The sequence below is a fragment of the Salmo salar genome, chromosome 03 (assembly GCF_965601325.2).
Source record: "Salmo salar chromosome 03, fSalSal1, whole genome shotgun sequence".
In the NCBI taxonomy this organism is placed as follows: domain Eukaryota; kingdom Metazoa; phylum Chordata; class Actinopteri; order Salmoniformes; family Salmonidae; genus Salmo; species Salmo salar.
This window is the reverse complement of record NC_138293.1, coordinates 35,488,679-35,511,806: the sequence shown is the minus strand read 5'-3', so window position 1 is coordinate 35,511,806 and position 23,128 is coordinate 35,488,679. Positions and strand designations below refer to the sequence as shown.

General features: G+C 41.5%; 1 protein-coding gene across 2 annotated transcripts in view; it reads left to right on the top strand.

The window, feature by feature from the left end:
- Positions 1–23,128, top strand: part of LOC106600432 (rho-associated protein kinase 1) — a 64,228-nt gene that overhangs the window by 9,259 nt on the left and 31,841 nt on the right. For both annotated transcript variants that reach the window (XM_082973459.1, XM_082973458.1), the window contains exon 2: positions 20,939–21,020. In XM_082973459.1, the coding sequence (XP_082829585.1) occupies positions 20,939–21,020 (82 nt within the window). The remainder of the gene's footprint in view (positions 1–20,938; positions 21,021–23,128) is intronic.

The following is a 23,128-nucleotide window of genomic DNA, read 5'->3' as shown; positions in this document are numbered from 1 at the left end:
GATGCTGGCCCATGTTCACTCCACCGTTGTGAAGTTGGCTGGATTCCCTTTTTGGTGGTGGACCATTCTTGATACACACAGGAAACTGTTGAAAGTAAAAGCGTTGCAGTTATTGACACAAACCGGTGCGCCTGGCACCTACTACCATACCCCTTTCAAATGCACTTAAATCTTTTTTTCTTGCCCATTCACCCTCAGAATGGCACGCACACAATTTTGTATTTATTTTACCTTTATTTTACCAGGTAAGTTGAGTGACAACGCGTTGTATTTTACAGCAACGACCTGGGGAATAGTTACAGGAGAGAGGGGATGAATGAGCCAATTGTAATCTGGGGATGATTAGGTGACCGTGATTGGTATGAGAGCCAGATTGGGAATTTAGCCAGGACACCGGGGTTAACACCCCTACTCTTACAATAAGTGCCATGGGATCTTTAGTGACCAGAGTCAGGACACTGTTTAACATCCCATCCGAAAGACTGTACCCTACACCGGGCAATGTCCCCAATCACTGCCCTCGGGCATTGGATATATATATATTTTTTTTGACCAGTGGAAAGGGTGCCTCCTCCTTGCCCTTCAACACCACTTGTAGCAGCATCTGGTCTACCATCCAGGGACTGACCAGAATTGACCCTGCTTAGCTTCAGAAGCAAGCCAGCGGTGGGATGCAGGGTGGTATGTTGCACAATCCATGTTTCAAGGCTTAAAAATCTGTCTTTAACCAGCCTTCATCTACACTGATTTTGAAGTGGATATAACAAGTGACATCAATAAGGGATCATAGCTTCCACCTGGTCAGTCTGTCATGGAAAGAGCATGTTTTAATGTTTTCTATACTCAGTGTATATCTCTCTTATGCGTGGGAATAGGGTAAGTGTGCCTATTAAGCCCAGCAAAATCTAAGTTTGGACATTTCTATCATATACTATCCTAATTTTTGTAGATAAAATTAAAGGTTAATGTTGTGAAATTTAATGACTTTACTTTTTAAATGTATGAGACAAAATATTTGATTTAAATACACTATATGACCAAAAGTATGTGGACACCTGCTCGTTGAACATCTCATTCCAAAATCATGGGCATTAATATGGAGGTCCTTGCTTTGCTGCTATAACAGCCTCCCCTCTTCTGGGGAGGCTGTTGGAACATTGCTGCGGGTACTTGGTTCCGTTTAGCCACGAGCGTTAGTCGAGGTCGGCACTTATGTTGGGCGATTAGTCCTGGCTTGCAGTTGGCGTTCCAATTCATCCCAAAAGTTGTTTGACGGGGTTGAGGTCAGGGCTCTGTGCAGGCCAGTCAAGTTCTTCCACACTGATCTCTACAAACCATTTTTGTGTGGACCTTGCTTTGTGCACGGGGGCATTGTCATGCTGAAACAGGGAAGGGCCTTCCCCAAACTGATGCCACAAAGTTGGAAGCACAGAATCATTTAGAATGTCATTGTATACTCTAGTGTTAAGATTTCCCTTCACTGGAGCTAAGGGGTCTAACCCAAACCATGAAAAACAGCCCCAGACCATTATTCCTCCTCCACCAAACTGTACAGTTAGCACTATGCATTTGGGCAGGTAGCATTCTCCTGGCATCCGCCGAACCCAGATTTTCCCGTCAGACTGCCATATGGTGAAGCGCGATTCATCACTCCAGAGAACGTGTTTCCACTGCTCGAGAGTCCAATGGCAGCGAGCTTTACACCACTCCAGCCGATGCTTGGCATTGCGCATGTGGATCTCAGGCTTGTGTGCGGCTGTTCCGTCATATACGCACTATGTTGAGTGTAGGAGTGATCCTTTGAAACAGGTCCTATACGCTAGATTGAGTTATTTGGCAACTTTAGCTGTAAAAGATACAAACCTTAATGTCTTAGAAATCAAAACATATATGGGCTGCATGATGATATGGGGGGGAAGTCTCGGGCTGAAAAAAGTTTTCATATTTTTATCCATCAGACTATTTTCAATTTGATCTTGTCTTAATATGTTAAAATAGTTTAGATTGGCCCATTTTATCAAATGTGCAGGAATAGCAATTGGAGGCCGCTTTCCCGACTGTTCATTTTTGCTGGGTAGGCTACTCTGGTTGTTTCACTCCATGCAGCAACCACTGTTTTGAGGAGCATGCCGCCAGGTGATTTTCCGCCTAAACTCTTTATGCCATGGGCTCTCCAACCCAGTTCCTGCAGCTACTCAGTGCTTAATTTTGGAAACCAAGTGAAATCTGTTCGGGAACATGTTTTCACAACAAAACATGTTTCATTCAACTGTTAACAGCCTCTATCTCTGCGTGCTCTAGAAAGGAATGAAGGAGAGATGGAAACGCACAGTGGTGAGATTCTGTAGCTTAAGGTAATGTCAGGCTATTCAAAATCCTATAGAAATTCACTATAATTGTAGGCAAACTCTGTTAGCCGCCCTGCACAATCAATGAATCAATATAATTTTTGGAACTTATTTTTACCCTTTATTTAACTAGGCAAGTCATTTAAGAACATTCTTATTTACAATGACGGCCTAGGAACAGTGGGTTAACTGCCTTGTTCAGGGGCAGAACTACAGATCTTGTCAGCTTGGGGATTCGATCTAGCAACCTTTCGGTTACTGGCCCAAAGCTCTAACCACTAGGCTACCTGCCGCCCCATTGCCTAGGCTTATACGTTCTCTCCCAGACTCATGGATAGACAGTTTGGAGCGTAGCATAAGGTAACCAGTCCATCCAGTATGCATAATAATACACTCTACACTCGAAGGCCGTTAATAACATTTTTTAAATTAGGAAGATGGGCTACACCAAATGTACTTCTTAAATACATTTTAAAAAATGGTGTCGTGTATGGTAGGCTATGTATTGTATAACGGCACAATCATAATTTTATTTCAGTTTTTTTGGGGGGGGCATGGACTCATTATGCCTATGCGTAAACTCTATTATTTATCTTCAGCTTAGAAAGCATTGTCCATTTAGGCTTTAAAACAACATCTACAACTACCATGTTTTCCACTCAGTTTCAACCTGTTGAACTACTTTCTTCAAATTGATCAATCACAGTGAGATTAGCTTTTTTTTTACAAGGAAAATACTGTTTTGATGAGAAGTGTTTGTGGTTTTAGATTGTCCATCTAACATCGATGCAAATACAATGGAGCCCTGAGTACCAGGCCATCAGCGACCTGATGGAGGGACAATAGAGCCCTGAGTACCAGGCCATCAGTGACCTGATGATCGTTAGTGAGTTGGGTAATGCCACCAATGCATGTTCACAGTGCATAAATGGAGATTACTGTGACTCAACGTTAACATGGAATTTTCCTCCGGTCATGACTGAGTGGCGGTAATACGGTCAAAGCAACAGCCCTAGGCTACATGCGTAGTATGCATAACTGTAGTTTTTGTGTGTTCTAATTGGCTTAAATCTGAAAAACAAATGTATGCTCATGTTCAATGAATATTAGGGAGAGCAACGCTATCCCCATGTGTTTCAATGCATTCCGGGTTTAATAGGAGCATACCAGGCTTAATAGGAGCATACCGGGCTTAATAGGAGCATACCGGGCTTAATAGGAGCATACCGGGCTTAATAGGAGCATACCGGGCTTAATAGGAGCATACCGGGCTTAGTAGGAGCATACCGGGCTTAATAGGAGCATACCGGGTTTAATGGTGAAAAAGACAGAATAGCAAAGTCTACTCATAAAATATGATGCAAAGTTAGTATTGAACAATATTTTATTTATTTATTGCCATTTACATTTTGCGTAGAGTGCTTTTTGTGCTACTAAACCCTTTAAGCCCACCTGAGAGATGTCATATTTACACAAATGGCATCTGTAAAACAATGCCAGGTAAATTTTAACAAAAATACATTGAAGAATGAGCTGTGAAAGATGATTTCAAGCATTATTTTTGTAGTTCATGTTATGTTGCTACAGTGTGACATGCAGGCACAATTGCTAGCATGAAAAATCCATATTCCTTAATTGGCAAGAAAGTGATTCAATTCTCATTCTTCATGTGCATTCGGAAAGTATTCAGGCCCCTTCCCTTTTTCCACATTTTGTTACATTACAGCCTGATTCTAATATCGATTTAAATATATGTTTTTCCTCATCAATATCCCATAATGGCAAAATGTATATATTTTATTTTTGCTCAACTTGAATGCCCAAATAAAATCACCTGTGGGCCGCCAGTTGGGCAACACTGCCCTAGTTGATCCTGCCATGCGTTTCTCGGTGCGAACCCAAAACTGCGAGCTGCTTTATTAGTGTGTACATTATTATGTGCAGAAACATGAACATAGGTAGGTCTGTTACGTTGACCATATTGCCGCCACGCTAGCGGTCACAAGTCATGACCGCAGTCAAATTCCATGTGACCTTTTAGTCACGGTAACTAGGCTTCTCCAAAACTGCTCTGATTCTGCTGATGGTCATTAGAAGCCTACCAAACATGCTAACGGCCAGTCGCTAATAGCCTGCTACTCGGCACTCTACAGTCCCTCTAATCACTCTGACGTCAATGCAAATGCCATAGAAAATCAAATCAAACACTTCTTGAGTGCTCATGTTGTGCAATATTTATATAGGCTATGCAATTGCATGAGGAAGTTTTGATGGCCTCTATTAAAAAGAGGATCCCATCAGCTTTCCATAGGCTAGGCCTACTATATTTATTCCTCAATTTTCTTAATATTAAGCACAGTGCGTCACTTTATAACAGGAGTTTAGCCTTCATGTCTGGCATGAAAATGAACCACTGGAACATTCTACATTTTTTTTACATTTTAGTCATTTAGCAGACGCTCTTATCCAGAGCGACTTACAGTATTGAATGCATACATTTCATACATTTTTCTTTTCTGTGCTGGCCCCCCGTGGGAATCGAACCCACAACCCTGGCGTTGCAAACACCATGCTCTACCAACTGAGCTACAGGGAATCTATCCGCTATTTAAGTGGATAGATTACATGTATTTTTTGCCCCTGTTCCGACAGGTGCATGTTAATGGTCCATTCTAAATCAAAACAAATTAAACACCTATACGATTTAGTATATATTAAAGACAAGATTAAATGTAAGAAATGTCCGATTGGTGACACTATCACTTTTGAATGAAGCCCAGCAATTATATTTTGCAACTTTTTCAAATCATAGTCGCACACATGTAGCCTGGCCTATATGTGTTGATAATGTTTGTATCACAACTGAAGTGGCCTAATAACTCAATGTAGCTTATAGGCCTAGGACCCCTGGAACAGCTTTAGAGAGCAGATAGCGTACAGAGCCTAGTGACGGGTGTTCCTATAAGCCCAGTCATTGTGCAATCGCACATGAAATGAGTTTTGACTACCCACTATTTAAAAGATGATCCCAGCATTCTTCTGCTGCTATATTTATTCCTCAATTCTTAAAATGAAGCACATTAATCCGCTTTACAACCTGGCATACGTAGGCGGCGCGTGAGTGTCAAGTTTGGGGAAGCAAATTTTCACCATTAAAAATGCACATTTTATCATAGTACTACTAAAAAAAAAAACATTCTATGCGTCATAAGTCTGCATTTTGCCTTGTAGCGTTGTATTCATAATGTGATGAGTAGATTGCATAGTCATAATGTAGGCTAATAATATAACTCACTGTTCAATGCATGGCTGAGTGTGTGTGTGTGTGTAGTGTAGGCCTAGGCAATATCAGATGCGTTTCTTCTTTCTTTGCATGGGAAAAAATGGGGCCTTTTTATAAACACATTTCATGCAATTCTACTACACTTTATGACTGGAGACATTTAGCAGAATATATTTTTATACGACTAATTACAGGGTAGCCTAATCTGCTGACACTGACAAACAGATCAATGAAAACGACATTGTCCATATCGGCCTATGAGAAGGGGGGAGACAGAATATGAAGTCCAAGTAAAAAATCCTTGAAATTGTTGCATGTTGCATTTCTTAAAATATTTTTGTTCAGTGTAGATGAGTTTGTTGCAGACAGGCCGATAGAGAGATGAATGCGATTTGCAAGAACATGAACAAACTGCCATGCATAGCCGACGTGATTAATAGGATATTTATTTTTAGCAGGATATTTTCTACCGGCAATATATTTGTTGGTTTTATGTAGGATATTTGTACCTAGTTGGTAATAAAGTTACTTGCATTGTGTGTGTGTGTGTGTGTGTGTGTGTGTGTGTGTGTGTGTGTGCATGCTCTGCTTTCTGCGCTAAGTTCTTTTAGCTGCCAATTTCTCACGGGTGTATTTTGCAGAGGGAGGCGCTCTTGCATTAGATTAGTTTAAACTTTTACATTTGTTTCATTTGGATTTAGATAGGAAAACATTATTTAAATTAAACTTTTCCAAGAAAAGTTGCGAATGAAAAGCATAACTGTGACACACAGATTGGTAGAAATGTTAAGGTAAATTGTGTAGTGTCAGTCCACATGGAAAAAGGTTGCCGACCCTTTACTAATTCTTGTGAAGAAGTGTATCAGTAAACTGTATTCTGTAATTTAGTTACGAAACAATAGAAATGCAATTGTGTATTGCTGCTGTTAGTCAGATATCCAAAAGTCCATGATCAGCTCTGTTGACCATTAGAGCATTTTGTAGAGAAAAGGGAGTGAGACATACTATTTAGGCTTGGAATGACATGTGGCACATTGTTTACCTTGTTACCTGGCAATGACCACACGGGCGTTTAAAAGAGCTGTCAGTCAAGGTGAGCTCATGAATATAAGCTCCCCGCCCACTCAGCTTGTTCTTTAGGACTTCCTAATCGATAAGTAAACATTTCTTCAATTTTGAACATTTTAGTAGTTAAACAGTATTATGGGTGATGTTTTGGTGAACCAAAGGCTATTTTTACATTGGAAATAGGATTACTGTGCGGGACCTTTAAAGCATCAGACAAGCTCAGTGCATCTAAATTCAGCAAAAAAAGAAACATCCCTTTTTCAGGACCCTGTCTTTCAAAGATAATTAGTAAAAATCCAAATAACTTCATAGATCTTTATTGTACAGGGTTTAAACACTGTTTCCCATGCTTGTTCAATGAACCATAAACAATTAATGAACATGCACCTGTGGAATGGTCGTTAAGACGCTTACAGACGGTAGGCAATTAAGGTCACAGTTATGAAAACTTAGGACACTAAAGAGGCATGAGGACTGCAGATGTGGCCAGGGCAATAAAATGTGCGTACTGTGAGACGCCTAAGATTGCGCTACAGGGGGACAAGACGGAAAGCTGATCGTCCTCGCAGTGGCAGACCACGTGTAACAACACCTGCACAGGATCGGTACATCCGGACATCACACCTGCAGGACAGGTACAGGATGGCAACAACAACTGCCCAAGTTACACCAGGAACACACAATCCCTCCATCAGTGCTCAGACTATCCGCAATAGGCTGAGAAAGGCTGGACTGAGGGCTTGTAGGCCTGTTGTAAGGCAGGTTCCTCACCAGACATCACCGGCAACAACGTCGCCTGTGGGCACAAACCCACCGTCGCTGGACCAGTCAGGACTGGCAAAAAGTGCTCTTCACTGACGAGTCGCAGTTCTGTCTCACCAGGGGTGATGGGCGGATTCGCGTTTATCGTCGAAGGAATGAGCGCTACCCCGAGTCCTGTACTCTGGAGCGGGATCGATTTTGGAGGTGGAGGGTCCGTCATGGTCTGGGGTGGTGTATGACAGCATCATCGGACTGAGCTTGTTGTCATTGCAGGCAATCTCAACGCTGTGCATTACAGGGAAGACATCCTCCTCCCTCGTGGTACCCTTCCTGCAGGCTCATCCTGACATGACCCTCCAGAATGACAATGCCACCAGGCATACTGCTCGTTCTGTGCGTTTCCTGCAAGACAGGAATGTCAGTGTTCTGTCATGGCCAGCGAAGAGCCTGGATCTCAATCTCATTGAGCACATCTGGGACCTGTTGGATCAGAGGGTGAGGGCTAAAGCCAATTCCCCCCCTTTGACAGCCCTCCAGAATGACAATGCCACCAGGCATACTGCTCGTTCTGTGCGTTTCCTGCAAGACAGGAATGTCAGTGTTCTGTCATGGCCAGCGAAGAGCCTGGATCTCAATCTCATTGAGCACATCTGGGACCTGTTGGATCAGAGGGTGACAGAAATGTCAGGGAACTTGCAGGTGCCTTGGTGGAAGAGTGGGGTAACATCTCACAGCAAGAACTGGCAAATCTGGTGCAGTCCATGAGGAGGAGATGCACTGCAGTACTTAATGCAGCTGGTGGCCACACCAGATACTGAATGTTACTTTTAATTTTGACCCCCCCCCCTGTTCAGGAATAAGTTACATGTCAGTGGAACTTGTTCAGTTTATGTCTCAGTTGTTGAATCTTATGTTCATACAAATATTTACACATGTTTAGTTTGCTGAAAATAAACGCAGTTGACAGTGAGGACGTTTCTTGTTTTGCTGAGTTTAGTTGATTTTATTATAACACAGGGTGTGTCTATATATGGAAAAATACACGTTTAAAATTGACATTGATTGGTCGAAAGAACAGGTGCTTCCTGGTCGACCAAGATTTTGTTTTGTCAGGGACAGCCCTAGCTAGAATGCAGACTAAAAGGATGCCAATCCAGGCCCTTTACTAGATAGGCAACCCAACCCACACTCCTCTCCTCCTCCCTTGATTTATTTAATTTAACATCATTGCTTCCTGTTTTTTTTTGTCCCTTTAATATTTTCCTCTTTACTGTTCTTTTTCTTTGTATCCCACAAACCAAGGAATCCCCTCTGCCTGCCCTGGCTGTACTGTCTGTGTGCTTCAGTAGAGCCAGCTAGCTGAAGTGAGCTGCAGCTCTACCAGCCTCAGGACAATGTTTAATACATTGTTTAGTTGGACCAGGTTATCTCTGGGGTGAGGTCAGGATCCTGGCAGCCACGGTTGAGTTTGCTTTGCTTTGCCTTGAGAATCTAGGGCTCAGTCAGTACTAAGGAACTCAATTATATTTTGATGTGAAAGCCTTTGACAGCCAGTACGACTCACTGGGGCCTCATAAGGAAATGGAATATCCGGTTCGCCATGCCTGGGTTCACTGTCATTGCCATTTATACACAATGCCTGTTAGATATGCGGTCTTTCCAGGTAAGTGTGATTTCCTGTCAGTACTGTATGTGAAGACTCCCCTTGTTGGTTGGCAAGCAGTTGCCCAATGTTCTGGCCTACAGTTGAAGTCCGAAGTTTACATACACTTAGGTTGGAGACCTTTAGACTCGTTTTTCAACCACTCCACAAATTTCTTGTTAACAAACTATAGTTTTGGCAAGTCGGTTAGGACATCTACTTTGTGCGTGACACAAGTAATTTTTCAGCAATTGTTTACAGACAGATTATTTCACTTATAATTCACTGTATTACAATTCCAGTGGGTCAGAAGTTTACATACACTAAGTTCACTGTGCTTTTAAACAGCTTGGAAAATTCTAGAAAATGTTGTCATGGCTTTAGAAGCTTCTGATAGGCTAATTGACATAATTTGAGTCAATTGGAGGTGTACCTGTGGATGTATTTCAAGACCTACCTTCAAACTCAGTGCCTCTTTGCTTGACATCATGGGAAAATCAGAAATCAGCCAACACCGTAGAAAAAAAATTGTAGACCTCCAAGGGTTTGGTTCATCCTTGGGAGCAATTTCCAAACGCCTGAACGTTCATCTGTACAAACAATAGTATGCAAGTATAAACACCATGGGACCACGCAGCCATCATACCGCTCAGGAAGGAGACGCGTTCTGTCTCCTAGAGATTAACGTACTTTGGTGCGAAAAGTGCAAATCAATCCCAGAACGACAGCAAAGGACCTTGTGAAGATGCTGGAGGAAACGGGTACAAAAGTGTCTATACCCACAGTAAAACGAATTCTATATTGACATAACCTGAAAGGCTGGTCAGCAAGGAAGAAGCCACTGCTCCAAAACCGCCATAAAAAAGCCAGACTACGGTTTGCGACTGCACATAGGGACAAAGATCGGACTTTTTGGAGAAATGTTCCCTGGTCTGATGAAACAAAAATAGAACTGTTTGGCCATAATGACCATCGTTATGTTTGGAGGAAAAAGGGGGATGCTTGCAATGAGGAGGGGAAATTATGTGGATATATTGAAGCAACATCTCAAGACATCAGTCAGGAAGTTAAAGCTTGATCGCAAATGGGTCTTCCAAATGGACAATGACCCCAAGCATACTTCCAAAGTTGTGGAAAAATGGCTTAAGGACAACAAAGTCAAGGTATTTGAGTGGCCATCACAAAGCCCTGACCTCAATCCTATAGAACATTTGTGGGTAGAACTGAAAAGGCGTGTGCGAGCAAGGAGGTCTACAAACCTGACTCGGTTACATCAGCTCTGTCAGGAGGAATGGGCCAAAATTCACCCAACTTATTGTGGGAAGCTTGTGGAAGGCTACCCAAAACGTTTGAACCAAGTTAACCAATTTATAGGCAATGCTACCAAATACTAATTGAGTGTATGTAAACGTCTGACCCACGTGGAATGTGATGAAAGAAATAAAAGCTAAAATAAATAATTCTCTCCACTATTATTCTGACATTTCACATTCTTAAAATAAAGTGGTGATCCTAACTGACCTAAGACAGAATTTTTACTAGGATTAAATGTCAGGAATTGTGAAAAACTGAGCTTAAATGTATTTTGCTAAGGTGTATGTAAACTTCTGACTTCAAATGTACATCCCTGCATACAGGGAATTTTCCTATTCAATGCCATTAGTTGTATTTTCCCCCATTGACAATGCATTGCAGAAGTATGCAAAAAAATGAATTTTATATATTTCTTTAATTTAATCTGTCAAGGCTTTAGCAAGCAAAGTTTGTATAAGTTGCAGACTGAGAGCCCGCCATTGGCACGGTTTGGTTTTAGTTGGCCTTTTTGACAGATACCGAATGTATTTTGCATCTGTATTGCTAATGTGTGTGACATCTTTTAGGTGGCAAAGGGAAATGAGAGGTACGGCTACAATTAGACCTCTGTGCCTGGCCTGTCCACAGTGCCTAGCGTTGGCATGTAGAGAAGGAAGATGTGGTTGAGTCGCCCATGGAAACTAACTCCAACTGAAATGTCTGCCGAAAAGAGGTCTGACTAAATGTGTAGATTTTTACTCCCTTTCAGCATAATATAAATAATTGCCATGTAATGTCAACCACAGATTTTATTTGGAATAGTCATGCGCTTTTGAATGTCCTTTTCATCAATAGTAGTGTGCTTTTTGTGTTATTATTTAACAATCTTAGGGATGGATGTCACCCTTCCCTGCAGCATCAGCAGAAAGCAGGAGAAATACAGAGTTGGCAGGATGCAATGCAGTGCTCTCCTCTGTCTGCTTTTCTAGCCATTTACCCCAAACTGCCATATTTGGTTTGATTTCCTTTAGTGTGTGGAGTGAAGCAAACTGTAGCCTATGGACTAGAGCCGTATACATGACTCTGGCTATAGACCTAGGCTTACTTTTGACATGGGCTTAGTCTATTGAATGAGTTAGGCTCAGCCTAGTATACAATTGATCTGTTTTACTTCGGTCTGAATCTATCAAGCAACAGTGCCATACAGAGCAGTTATTTGGCTTAGATCCTTTGTATGCTGGAAATCTCAGATATTAACAGCTGGCCATATTGCATTAGTCATTTCTTCCGTTTGTTATGCATTTATTGATGGTTGCTGCATGATTCACCTCCTGTGCCTGGAACGCAGATAGACTGCACACCTCTAGTACTCTGTAATACCCTTCTCACACTACTGAGATGAGCTGAGCCGAGCTGTACTATGCTGGTTTGGTTACGCATCCATCATAATGGCTGGAATTGAGATAGAAAGGACAGTCTGACACACGACCTCTGAGACCGCACTGTATGATTCCAGTCGTCGCGATGGCATTTAAAAAGTGTAAATCAAAGCAATCCGTACGGTCCGGGTTGGCGTGATGGTGTGAAAGGTGTCAGTCAGTGCATTAGTGGCAGAGGCTTTTTGGCCTTGTGTTCCTGTCTTCTCTATGGAGCCAGACAGAGACAGGAGAGATGGAAAAACTCAGGTCCAATCCCTGCCCGTGCCCTGCTCAACACTGGTTGCCTGGTGGATAGCTTTCTGCACACGATTTGAAACCAGAGCCTTCATTATTCGTTAGGTCTAGTAAAGTCACTGGTTTACACTGTTACTGGTTTTCTCAGCCCAGCAGCTGTGGCTATTGCCCGTGAAAAGACGTTTCACGCATCACTGTTTGGTGCATGGATGACCTGCGTTCCATCTCCTTCCTCCGCAATGAATACTTGGGCTTATGTCTTGGGTTGGTGTATCTGAAGACAATGCATATGCACTTGGCTGGTGTCAGCCTAACCAGCTGTGCTAGGGCGAGTAAAATGGTCAGAGTGTCTGGAAGTAGCTAGCCAACGTTAGCCAGTTAGTATGGGTGCTTGACTGCGTCCAGTGTTCGCGCTGAACGCTCCCAGACCGTAACGCTCTGAGTTTACGAACCCCAAGAGCATACTGACACTCCAGATTACGAACACACCCGTAGTATAAACCACCCTTTAGTCTTGAAATCCTTGGTTGTTTAGTACTTAGCCCCACAGTGAATCCTTAAAGAGATGGGTGGGGCTAAAGCTTAAAAGGGTTTGTATGACGCTGAATGGGTGTAGACGAAGCTCTCCAGTAGGTACCAAAACATTCAAGATTCATTTTCTCAAAAGTGAGGTTACAAGTTTATCAACCTTCAAAGCAGAATTACTTTCCCATTGTTCCTCAACTGTAGTGTATGATATACCATTTCTAGCTCTGAGTGTATACTTTCATCCAATGTAAAAAAATAACATTTCACATTTTGCTACATAAGACTGAATCGAGCCGGTCGGTCACATTTTATTGATGGCAATTTGAATGCACAGAGATACCATGACGAGATTCTGAGGCCTATTGTCGTGCCATTCATCCGCCGCCATCACCTCATGTTTCAGCATGATAATGCCGAGCCCCATGTCGCAAGGATCTGTACACCATTCCTGGAAGCTGAACATGTCCCAGTTCTTCCATGGCCTGCTTGCTCACCAGACATGTCACCCCTTGAACACGCTGTCGTACACATCGATCCAGATGTGGGTGACATGTCATCTGTACGACAGCGTATTGAAGTTACCCGCCAATATCCAGAAACTTCGCACAGCCATTAGAGAGGTGGGACAACGTTTCACAGGGCACAATTAACAGCCTGATCAACTCTATGTGAAGATGTCGCACTGCATGAGGCAAATGGGGGTTACATCAGATAGTGACTGGTTTGCTGATCCACGCCCCTACTTTTTTGTTGTTGTGACCAACAGATGTATATCTGTATTCCCAGTCATGTGAAATCCATAGATTAGGGCCTAATGAATTGAAATAGTTGCATGTTGCGTTTTAATATTTTTTGTTCAATGTATTATTGTTAGGCTACTATTATAAGCCTATTATTCATTATATACTCATACCATCATCGGGGAGTGTTGAGCGAGTCTGACAACAAATCTGTGTTTTTACATTGAAAGTCAAGGGTGTTCTTGGGGACCTTCAATGCTGCAGACATTTTTTTTGGTAACCTTCCCCAGATTTGTGTCTCGGAGCTCTACGGACAATTCCTTTGACCTCATGGCTTGGTTTTTGCTCTAACATGCACTATCAACTGTGGAACCTTTTTTATAGACGTGTGTGTGTGTGTGTGTGCCTTTCCAAATCATGTCCAATCAATTGAATTTACCACAGGTGGACTCCAAACAAGTTGTAGAAACATCTCAAGGATGATCAATTAAAACAGGATGCATTTGAGCTCAATTTCGGGTCTCATAGCAAAGAGTCTGAATACTTTCATGTAAATAAGATATTACCGTTTCCCAAAAATATATATACATTTGCAAAAAAAAAAATCAAAACCTGTTTTCACTTTGTCATTATGGGGTATTGTGTATAGATTGCAGAGTTAAAAAAAAGAAAAAATACATTTCAGAATAAGGCTTTAACTTAACAAAATGTGCAGTAAGTCGAGGGGTCTGAATACTTTCTAAAAGCGTTGTTATGGTGACCATATTACCGCCACACATGCGGTCACAAGTCATGATGGCAGTCAAATTCCATGTGACCGTTTAGTCATGGTAATTAGGCTCCTCCTAGCTCTGCTGCTATGGTCATTAGTAGCCTACCAAACTTGCTGACTGCCTAATACTCTGCACTCTTGTTGTCCCTCTAATCACTCTTACATCAATACAAATGTAATTGAAAATCCAATCAAACACTTCATGAGAGCTCATGTTGCACAACATTTCTATAGGCTGTGCATTTGCGTGAGAAAATATTGATCGCCTCTTAAAAATAGTTTTCTATTGGCTAGGCCTACTATATTTCTCAACCTCGCTAATATTAAAAAAAATATTAAAAAAAATATTAGAAGCACATTGCTTCTCTTTAAAACAGGAGTATATCTCACCTGGCTGGCATGAAAATGAACCATGGGAAAAGCATCCTCCGTTCGCTATTTAAGTGCATGATAATGGTCCATTCTTCTAAATGAAATAAAAAATGTCACATTATTTACTATATGTAAAGACAAGATGAATTCAAGTATAGTGTGATGAGTGACAATATTAGCCTATTACTTGTAAATTATATATTACAATGTCATGCTTAAGGGAAACAGCGCATGCTTTGTTTTGGGCAACTTTTCAAATCATAGTTGCACACTTCATGTAATGAAGCACATTAAGCCACTTTCCAACGGATGTAGAGCCTGACTGGCATACATACGCAGCGCGTGAGTTTCAAGTTTGGGGAAGATCATATTCAACATAGAAATGTACCTTTTATAATATGTATTGCATTCATATTTGCAATTGTGGTTACTTTTGAGAATGGCGTTTTCCTGCTAATGGAATATTTTTGCGCTTATAGCCTACTGCCTTGTGCGCATTGCTGCGCTCTGTAATGTTTAGAAACAGCTTAATAGTTTATCAACATTTTAAGCTAAACATTCTGATCTGTTGCATCAGGCTCATTGCTTAAAACAGTTTTTTTTTTAATGCGATTGGTTGAATTAATTTGGGATCTATCACATCCCACAACTGTCCATGTTTGGAATATTTATTTCTCGCACTGACTAGAATAGGTCAACTTTTGTACTATGGTTATTGTAGATTGACATGGGGTAGTGCTTTTGCTGTTAGGCAAAAGGCCTACTCATCTTGTTGTCGGACGAAAAGTTAATGTGGACAGTTCTTCCAATACCTTCAATATGCTCCTCAGAATTTGATAAGGACGCACGCAGTTGCATCCCATATGTGTCTGTCTTCACTTGTAGAAGAGAAAAGACCCAATCACGTGACTGAGAGCCATGTGCATCAGAGGTTCTTCGGCATGCAGTTGGGAGAAGGGAATTATATTCAGCCACTGGCATTTTGTGGCCAGATTTTTTTGGGGGGGATTATGGCCACACAGGGATGCAGCTGGGAAATTAGAGGCTTGTCAAATGAGAGACTGATGAAGTGTGTGCAGCCTGGGCAAAAAATAAATCAGACCTCATGCCTTTTCATGCAACTTTTTTCAAATCATCATTAGTCACATCTTGCAGCCTTAGAATGTTTTAAAATTCAAAACATATAGCCCAACATTTGTATCACAACTAAAGTTACATAATCCTAAATGAAGCATTTAGGATTACTTATTTCTTAACACAGAATAGCCGCATGTGTGCACTCCCTCAAATCGTTTGGAGAAAATATCCTTTCTATTTTATTCGGCTATGTTCAATTGCATTCTTCATACTATAAAATAATGGCACGTAATTCTAAGCAAATCTTGTCTGCTAAATGAGCTAGTGTAGCCCACAGCCATATGGCATAGCCAGATCAGGACCTAACATAAGGACAACTCAATATGCTATTCTGTTCTTCTGAAATAGACATTTTCTTCATATCATGTTTCTTTAGACCTGTCTAAAATAAATAATGGATTTATTGTGATGGTGTAGGCTATATTACATGGATTTATTAGACTTGTTAAAATGTAGATGTTCCAAAGGTCTGCATCAGTGGCTTGTAGTCTATGCATGGAAGCCAGGAGATGCTAAATGTGTATGTTAATGAATGGTCAGTTACCTTGAGACCGGCAGTTATTTACTTGACAATCACTGGCTGACATAATTTCATGACTGCCACAGCCCTAGGTTTGCAACTATAGTTTTTCTAAAATGAAAATACATTAGTGCAACACATTTGGCAGAAAATGGCTTCATTTTCATCAGATAACAGAAGTGCAAGGCTTTTTGGCGAGCAGCCACACAAGTAAATTAGCTTACAATGGAAAAAGCAATTTTCCATAAACGATGCATGGCCATCATATTTCTGTTTATCATAGAAAGAATGGAACCAGCTACGGTCCTTTCATTTTTTTGCTTGCTGTTAATCTTAAATTTTTCTGGAGAAAAGTAGGCTATACTGACTAGTACCGAAGAATAGTATAGACTGATAGAATGCCCGTTTGTGAATTCACATCTGAGTGGAGAAGTGCAACTGAAGTACAAAATTTGTCTGATGCCGATCAGAAATTACCATAAGGAGCGTTTTAGATATGCATTTACAAAACGCAGCAAGATATTTCTTATGGGTTATATATTTTATATATTGTTTGAAAAACACTTTGTGTTGTGACCCCTGCAGTTGGGATGCAGGACCCCTGCAGTTGGGATGCAGGATATCTTCTTCTCGCCCACTTGCCACTCTTCCATGGCCAAGCTTAGCCCCTCGGCTATATTGCCTAGTGTCGTTTCCAGGCATTTTGACTCCAGCTCCCAGTCTTTGGTGATGGAGTGTGCCGTCACAGACAGCAGTCATATAGGGCGTCAGGTGCAGCTGGAGAACTTATCCTCTGCAGCAGACGAAACTCTGGGTATTCCTTTCCTGTGGCAGTCCTCATGAGAGCCAGTTTCATCATAGCGCTTGATGGTTTTTGCAACTACACTTGAAGAAACTTTCAAAGTTCTTGACATTTTCCGGATTGACTGACCTTCATGTTTTAAAGTAATGATGGACTGTCGTTTCGCTTTGCTTATTTGAGCATATAATATGGACTTGATCTTTTTCCAAATAGGGCGATCTTATGTATACCAAACCTTTCACCCTAGGTTGGTATCAGAAGTCTGGCACTATGGTGTGATAGAGCATCTGCTAAATGAACTAAATATAAATGTATGTAAAGAAATTAACAATCGTAAAGCATGCTGAGTATTATTCTAATGAGCTCTGCCCCAAAACAAAGTCAATAATGAATACCTAGTGTGTGTTGCAGTTCATTTAGCTATTTTCACATGTACATTAAACATTTTTGTGATTTAGCAGACACTCTTGAGGCGTCAGCATCTTCTAACCGAACAGGTGTGCTCACATACTCCCTTAATACTTTGTCCATTTTGAGGCGCTGTATCCAGTACTCACTTCCTCAGAATTGTCAGAATTCATCTAAAATAACTCAAATCTGCCGAGGAGATCTTAGTCGAGCAATGTTACATCAGATGTTTGGTGCAGTATTTCTCGATGAAAAAATGTGCATGAAAACGAGTCTTCTCACATTGAATGACAAATACTTTATTGAAGATTCCGTACTGTTGACCAATCACCTACGAAGGGGCGTAGACTTCGGCTCCAAACGTCGGCTTGCCTTGAGATAAAATATTGTTCCTGAATAGCCGATTTAAAATAAATCTCACCGAAGTCCAAAATAAACGGACTTGTGAGGCTTCTGTTTCTCAAACTAGACACACTAATGCACTTGTCCTCTTGCCTACTTGTGCACCGGGGCCTCCCACTCCTCTTTCTATTATGGTTCGAGACAGTTTGTTCTGTGAAGGGAGTAGTACACAACGTTGTATGAGATCTTCAGTTTCTTGGCAGTTTCTCGCATGGAATAGCCGTCATTTCTCAGAACAAGAATAGACTGACGAGTTTCAGAAGAAAGTTCTTTGTTTCTGGCCATTTTGAGCCTGTAATCGAACCCACAAATGCTGACGCTCCAGATACTCAACTAGTCTAAAGAAGGCCAGTTTTACTGCTTCTTTAATCAGAACAGTTTTCAGCTGTGCTAACATCATTGTAAAAGGGTTTTCTAATAATAAATTAGCCTTCTAAAATGATAAACTTGGATTAGCTAACACAACGTGCCATTGGAACACAGGAGTGATGGTTGCTGATAATGGGCCTCTGTACGCCTATGTAGATATTCCATAAAAAATCTGCCGTTTTCCAGCTACAATAATCAGTTATAACATGAACAATGTTAACATCAAATTGATCAGAAATACAGTGTAATTTTAATTGACAAAAAATGTGCTTTTCTTTCAAAAACAAGGACATTTCTAAGTGACCCCAGCTTTTGAACGGTAGTGTATGCATGAACTCTTCCAAACTGTTTTGGCTGGGAAGCATGCGGACGCCTTTATCCAAAGTTACTACCTATACAAAAAATATATATATAAACGCAACATGCAGTTGCAGTTTATATAAGGAAATCAGTCAATTGAAATAAATTCATTAGGCCCTAATCTATGGATTTCACATGACTGGGCATGGGTGCAGCCATGGTTGTGCCTGGGAGGTCATGACTTTTTTTCCCCACAAAATTGCATTTTTACAGACAAATAGTCTTTAGCATTTGAGAGGAGTTTTTTTGTGAGTATGGAGCATTTTTTTTTTACATTTTTAAGGTCATGGGACTAACACTTTACATTTTGCGTTCATATATTGAAGTGTATTTACAGTCAGTGCATTCAACTGAGGCAGATGAACATCACATTCATAGCAAATAAAATGTTCTGTAACTGTTTCTGAGAATGCTGCTGCTGTTCGGGACGGCTACTTGCGAATGCATTTCTGTATTTGAAAAAGCAACACGTATTTTAATTTAAATGCATTTCAAAATACATATTTTTTTGTAGTTATGATACATTTATATTTTTGCCCATTCCTGTCCGCCATCCGGAGCCATAGTTACTTAAGAGCATTCCTCTCTTCTTGTCTGAGCTGCAGCTGATTCACCATGTGGCTTTTCTTCTTGTTTCCCCCATGAGGAGGGTCAGGCCTGTCTGTCTGTCTGTAGTGTCATCTATTGTTTTTATTTCACACAGATTGGTTGTTCAAGTCATAACTAGGTAGACAAAGGTCAACGTTCTGTGCTCACGTGTCACAGAACAGAATACATGACATCTATGCCCAACTCAATCAGTCCGTCACCCTTGACTCAAATGCTTCCTTCTCACTTGTGTGGGAGCCAAGGAAAGAACCATACATGTCGTGCTGCTGTTCAATTTCATGCAGCTCAGATAACTTTTTATAGACCTAGATATCAAGGTGTGAAATAATATTAACAAGGCCTTAATCTAAAAATGTTTTTGCCTTTACGATTTTCTCCATGAGGCAGCTGTTCCCCAGTCAATTGAGCACACGGAAGAGTCACCGACAAAGAAGTTCGCTTCTGCTGCAGCCTTTGCTTTAAAATAGAACGCTTTGCAGCAGCGATTGGGTCCTGCTACAGGCCTGGCTAAAACTGCTCTCTTTGATGTGGCCCTGCCCTCTTTGTGTGAGACATCCTGGATTAAGGAAGATTAGGTTAAATCCCGCCAGTTGGCCCGACCGATCTAGGCTCTGAGGGGCCTTTTTGTTCACACCTGGGTGATGAATGGGGATTAATATGTTTATTTAGGGTATTAATCATAGTGTTGGAATAACATCATATGGATGATGTCATGAGATGTAGAGAGGACTGTTTCACTGCAGTGTTGACATTGACGTAATCCTTTTCCCATTATCTACTGCCATTCGAGTCAAGGTGCTAATTGTCTAAGCCTTGCCAAGTTGACTTAAGGTAGAAACTCCGTCAACCAGACAGGTTTGCATTGAAGAGCGCTCCCTGACCTGGGAAATGTAGGCAATTATTACAACCCGCTGTTTTATGTCATCCGATGTAGTGCTTTCTCATTCTTCAGTTTCCTCAGTTGCTGTTCTAAGTAAGGAGCGGCTGGTGTTTTAATGAAATCTCAGTGCTTGTGAGTGTGACGTCCAATGCCTGTGGCTAAGCTGACCATTAATAATTTGTTTCTCATGAACATAGATTTGAGATCTTGCTGTAGGGGAATGAGTTCTTCAGTCAGACTGAACAGGCTTTGTCCATCTTTTTGTCGGAGACCAAATGTGGTCAGGCGTTTGATGTCACGCCATTGCTGTGATAGTGTGTAGTGCACAAGCTCTTAATGTGACTTGCAGGGCTCGACGCTGACCTCTTTTTAAAAAAGGAGGATGTGTGCACCTAAATTGGAAAATGTAGGCGCACATAAAAACATTTTAGAGCTCAGTGAAAAATATTTCAGATAATGAAGCTAGAATCCTTAATTTTTCTAGGTGCTTTGGTGCTCCTAAATGAAAATTCCAGGTCGTACAGTAAAATGTTCACCACTGTAGAGCGCTGCCTTGATGCTTATTTTCTAAGCATCAGAGTTTCTGGTCTGAAACTCCCTGAACATGGATAAAGTTGTGAAACTAAACCCTTTTCAATCTGTCATGAGATCAGCTATTAATCAGTTATACTAAATTGCAACCGTTCAGGCTACAAGTGGCACAGAAATATGATCTTTTGATTTGCTGAAAACCTTGGCCTCTGTTGGCTAAGCCAGGTTGGGGCTACTGCTTGCAGGGTTGACTTATTGTGAAGGTTTGGGTATATAGCTGGTTTATAGCCTATAGCCTCCCGGTAACACGCCATAGATTTATTCTACTGTAGACCAGCTAAGAGCTGGTTAGAGTATTGTAGAGTAGTTGCCCTAGTTGTGGCCTTAGGCCTGGAAGACTATACCTTTTTATTAATGCTTCTCTTCTCTCTCTCTCTAGGATGGCTTGGATGCGTTGGTGTACGACCTTGACTTTCCAGCCTTGAGGAAAAACAAAAGCATCGACAACTTTTTGAATAGGTGTAAGTAACTAGCCCATACAAGGCTCTTTTCCCCATTTGTCATCCTTCCTTTGAATCTGTGACTTCCATCATGTAGTGCTTTGCAGTGTTTCCCCTAGGATTTTTTTCAGCAGTGGTGACAAAGTTAGCGTAGGTGGGGGGTGATGGTGAGCGTCGCCAATCACCCCCCCTGATTGTCATTTTTTTTTTCTCCCCAATTTCGTGATATCCAATTGGTAGTTAGTCTTGTCCCATCGCTGCAACTTCCATACGGACTCGGGAGAGGTGAAGGTCGAGAGCCGTGTGTCCTCCAAAACACGACCCAGCCAAGCCGTACTGCTTCTTGACACACTGTTCGCTTAACCCGGAAGCCAGCCGCACCAATGTGTCGGAGGAAACACCGTACACCTGGCGACTGTGTCAGCGTGCATGCGCCCGGCCCGCCACAGGAGTCGCTAGAGCGCGATGGGACAAGGACATCCCGGCCTGCCGAACCCTCCCCTAACCCGGCCGACGTTGGGCCAATTGTGCTCAGCCTCATGGGTCTCCCGGTTGCGCCCGGCTGCGACACAGCCCGGTATTGGTCCCGGGTCTGTAGTGACGCCTGCGACGCAGTGCCTTAGACCGCTGCGCCACTCAGGAGGCCCATGACTGTCGTTTTTTATTTTGGTGATTTTAGTTCTGATGATATTATAAAATAATATAGCGCTCAATTATATTTTCCATATGTTTTATCTGGCTTTAGTCGTTTAAGTTTACACTTTATTTTGAGTCGCGGCAACGATTTAGCAGTGGCGGCAGGAGAGATTGGAGGCTGTTTTTAGGTCACTGCCTTGCCTCTGTGTCCAGGCCCGGGTATAATTGTGTCCGCAGCTTAGCCCACTCAGGGTCCCCAACAAAGGGGCTTTCATGAGTGGCTGGTGACCCACATGGTGTCTATCATGACGTGTTCCCTTCACCACTACACCCTCTATGACTGTAGAACTTATGGAGGCTATGGCATTTTTACATATGGACTCTTGTCATTTGTGTTAGTGTCTCCTATGATAACAATTCTTCACAAACTGTTCATTGTATTAGAAACAAACTATTGTTGAATTAGTCTTGTTGGTACTTTTTTTCATGTTCAACTAGGGCTGGGCGATATACCGTATTTTACTATATACCAGTATTCTTGCACAGACCGGTTTGGTGTTTTAATTTACTTTCTATAATGGTATTTTTAATGTTTCAAAAAAGGAAATGTCATACTGAAGTCTAGCGCGTGTAGTGTCCGTTTTTACAGTTTACTCCATTTGCTATTGGTCATCTTTCTCCCCCTCCTGCTGCATACCACTTCCCACACCAAGCCCTGCCCCCTGTCACTCAAGGAGAGAGCAGTTGCTCAACCAGGGAGTCATGAGCACTTTGTTGCCTTTCACTTCTTCATGGTCAGATAGATGCAACAAGATGTTGGTGACAACTAGTGATGGGCATTTTGACATTTATTTCAGTATTTGAATAACATAATGATATCCGGATAGTCGAAGTACATGTTTTCAATTATTATAATATATATATTTTTTTACTTCAATGGAGACTTGCTCACGCAACTCGAGGAACCGCCGATAGTGGTGCGCAGGTCAGCTGTTTGTTCACCTGCTCCTGCCTGCAATTACTAATAACGCATCTGAAAAAATGACTATTTGTGATAAAGTGTAAATCTGAGGCCCGCACCCAACCCTAACCTGATTTTTTTAAATGTATTTATTATAATTGTATTTTATTTATTATTATACTTTTTTTGGGGGGGGGACAGGGGATGCAGGATTTTTTTGTCATTTAGTTATGTTTCTGCTTATGATTTCAGACATTTTGTTAGGCTATGGTAGGCTATTTGTTAGTCAACTTGTCTATAATTAGATGCATATAGCTTCTCTTTTGTCATTATATGTTGCCCTAGAAGACTAAATAAATCCTTGCTCAACTGATTGTGGTTGAAATACTATCATCTTTTATGATGAAGACAGCACCTCTACAGATCGTATCTAACGGAGCATTGCATTCTCTCAAGATGCAGAAAAAATTTAGAATTTTTCTCCACTCCTGTATAATTTTACTGCAAGAAATGCTTAATTCTGCAGGAGTTA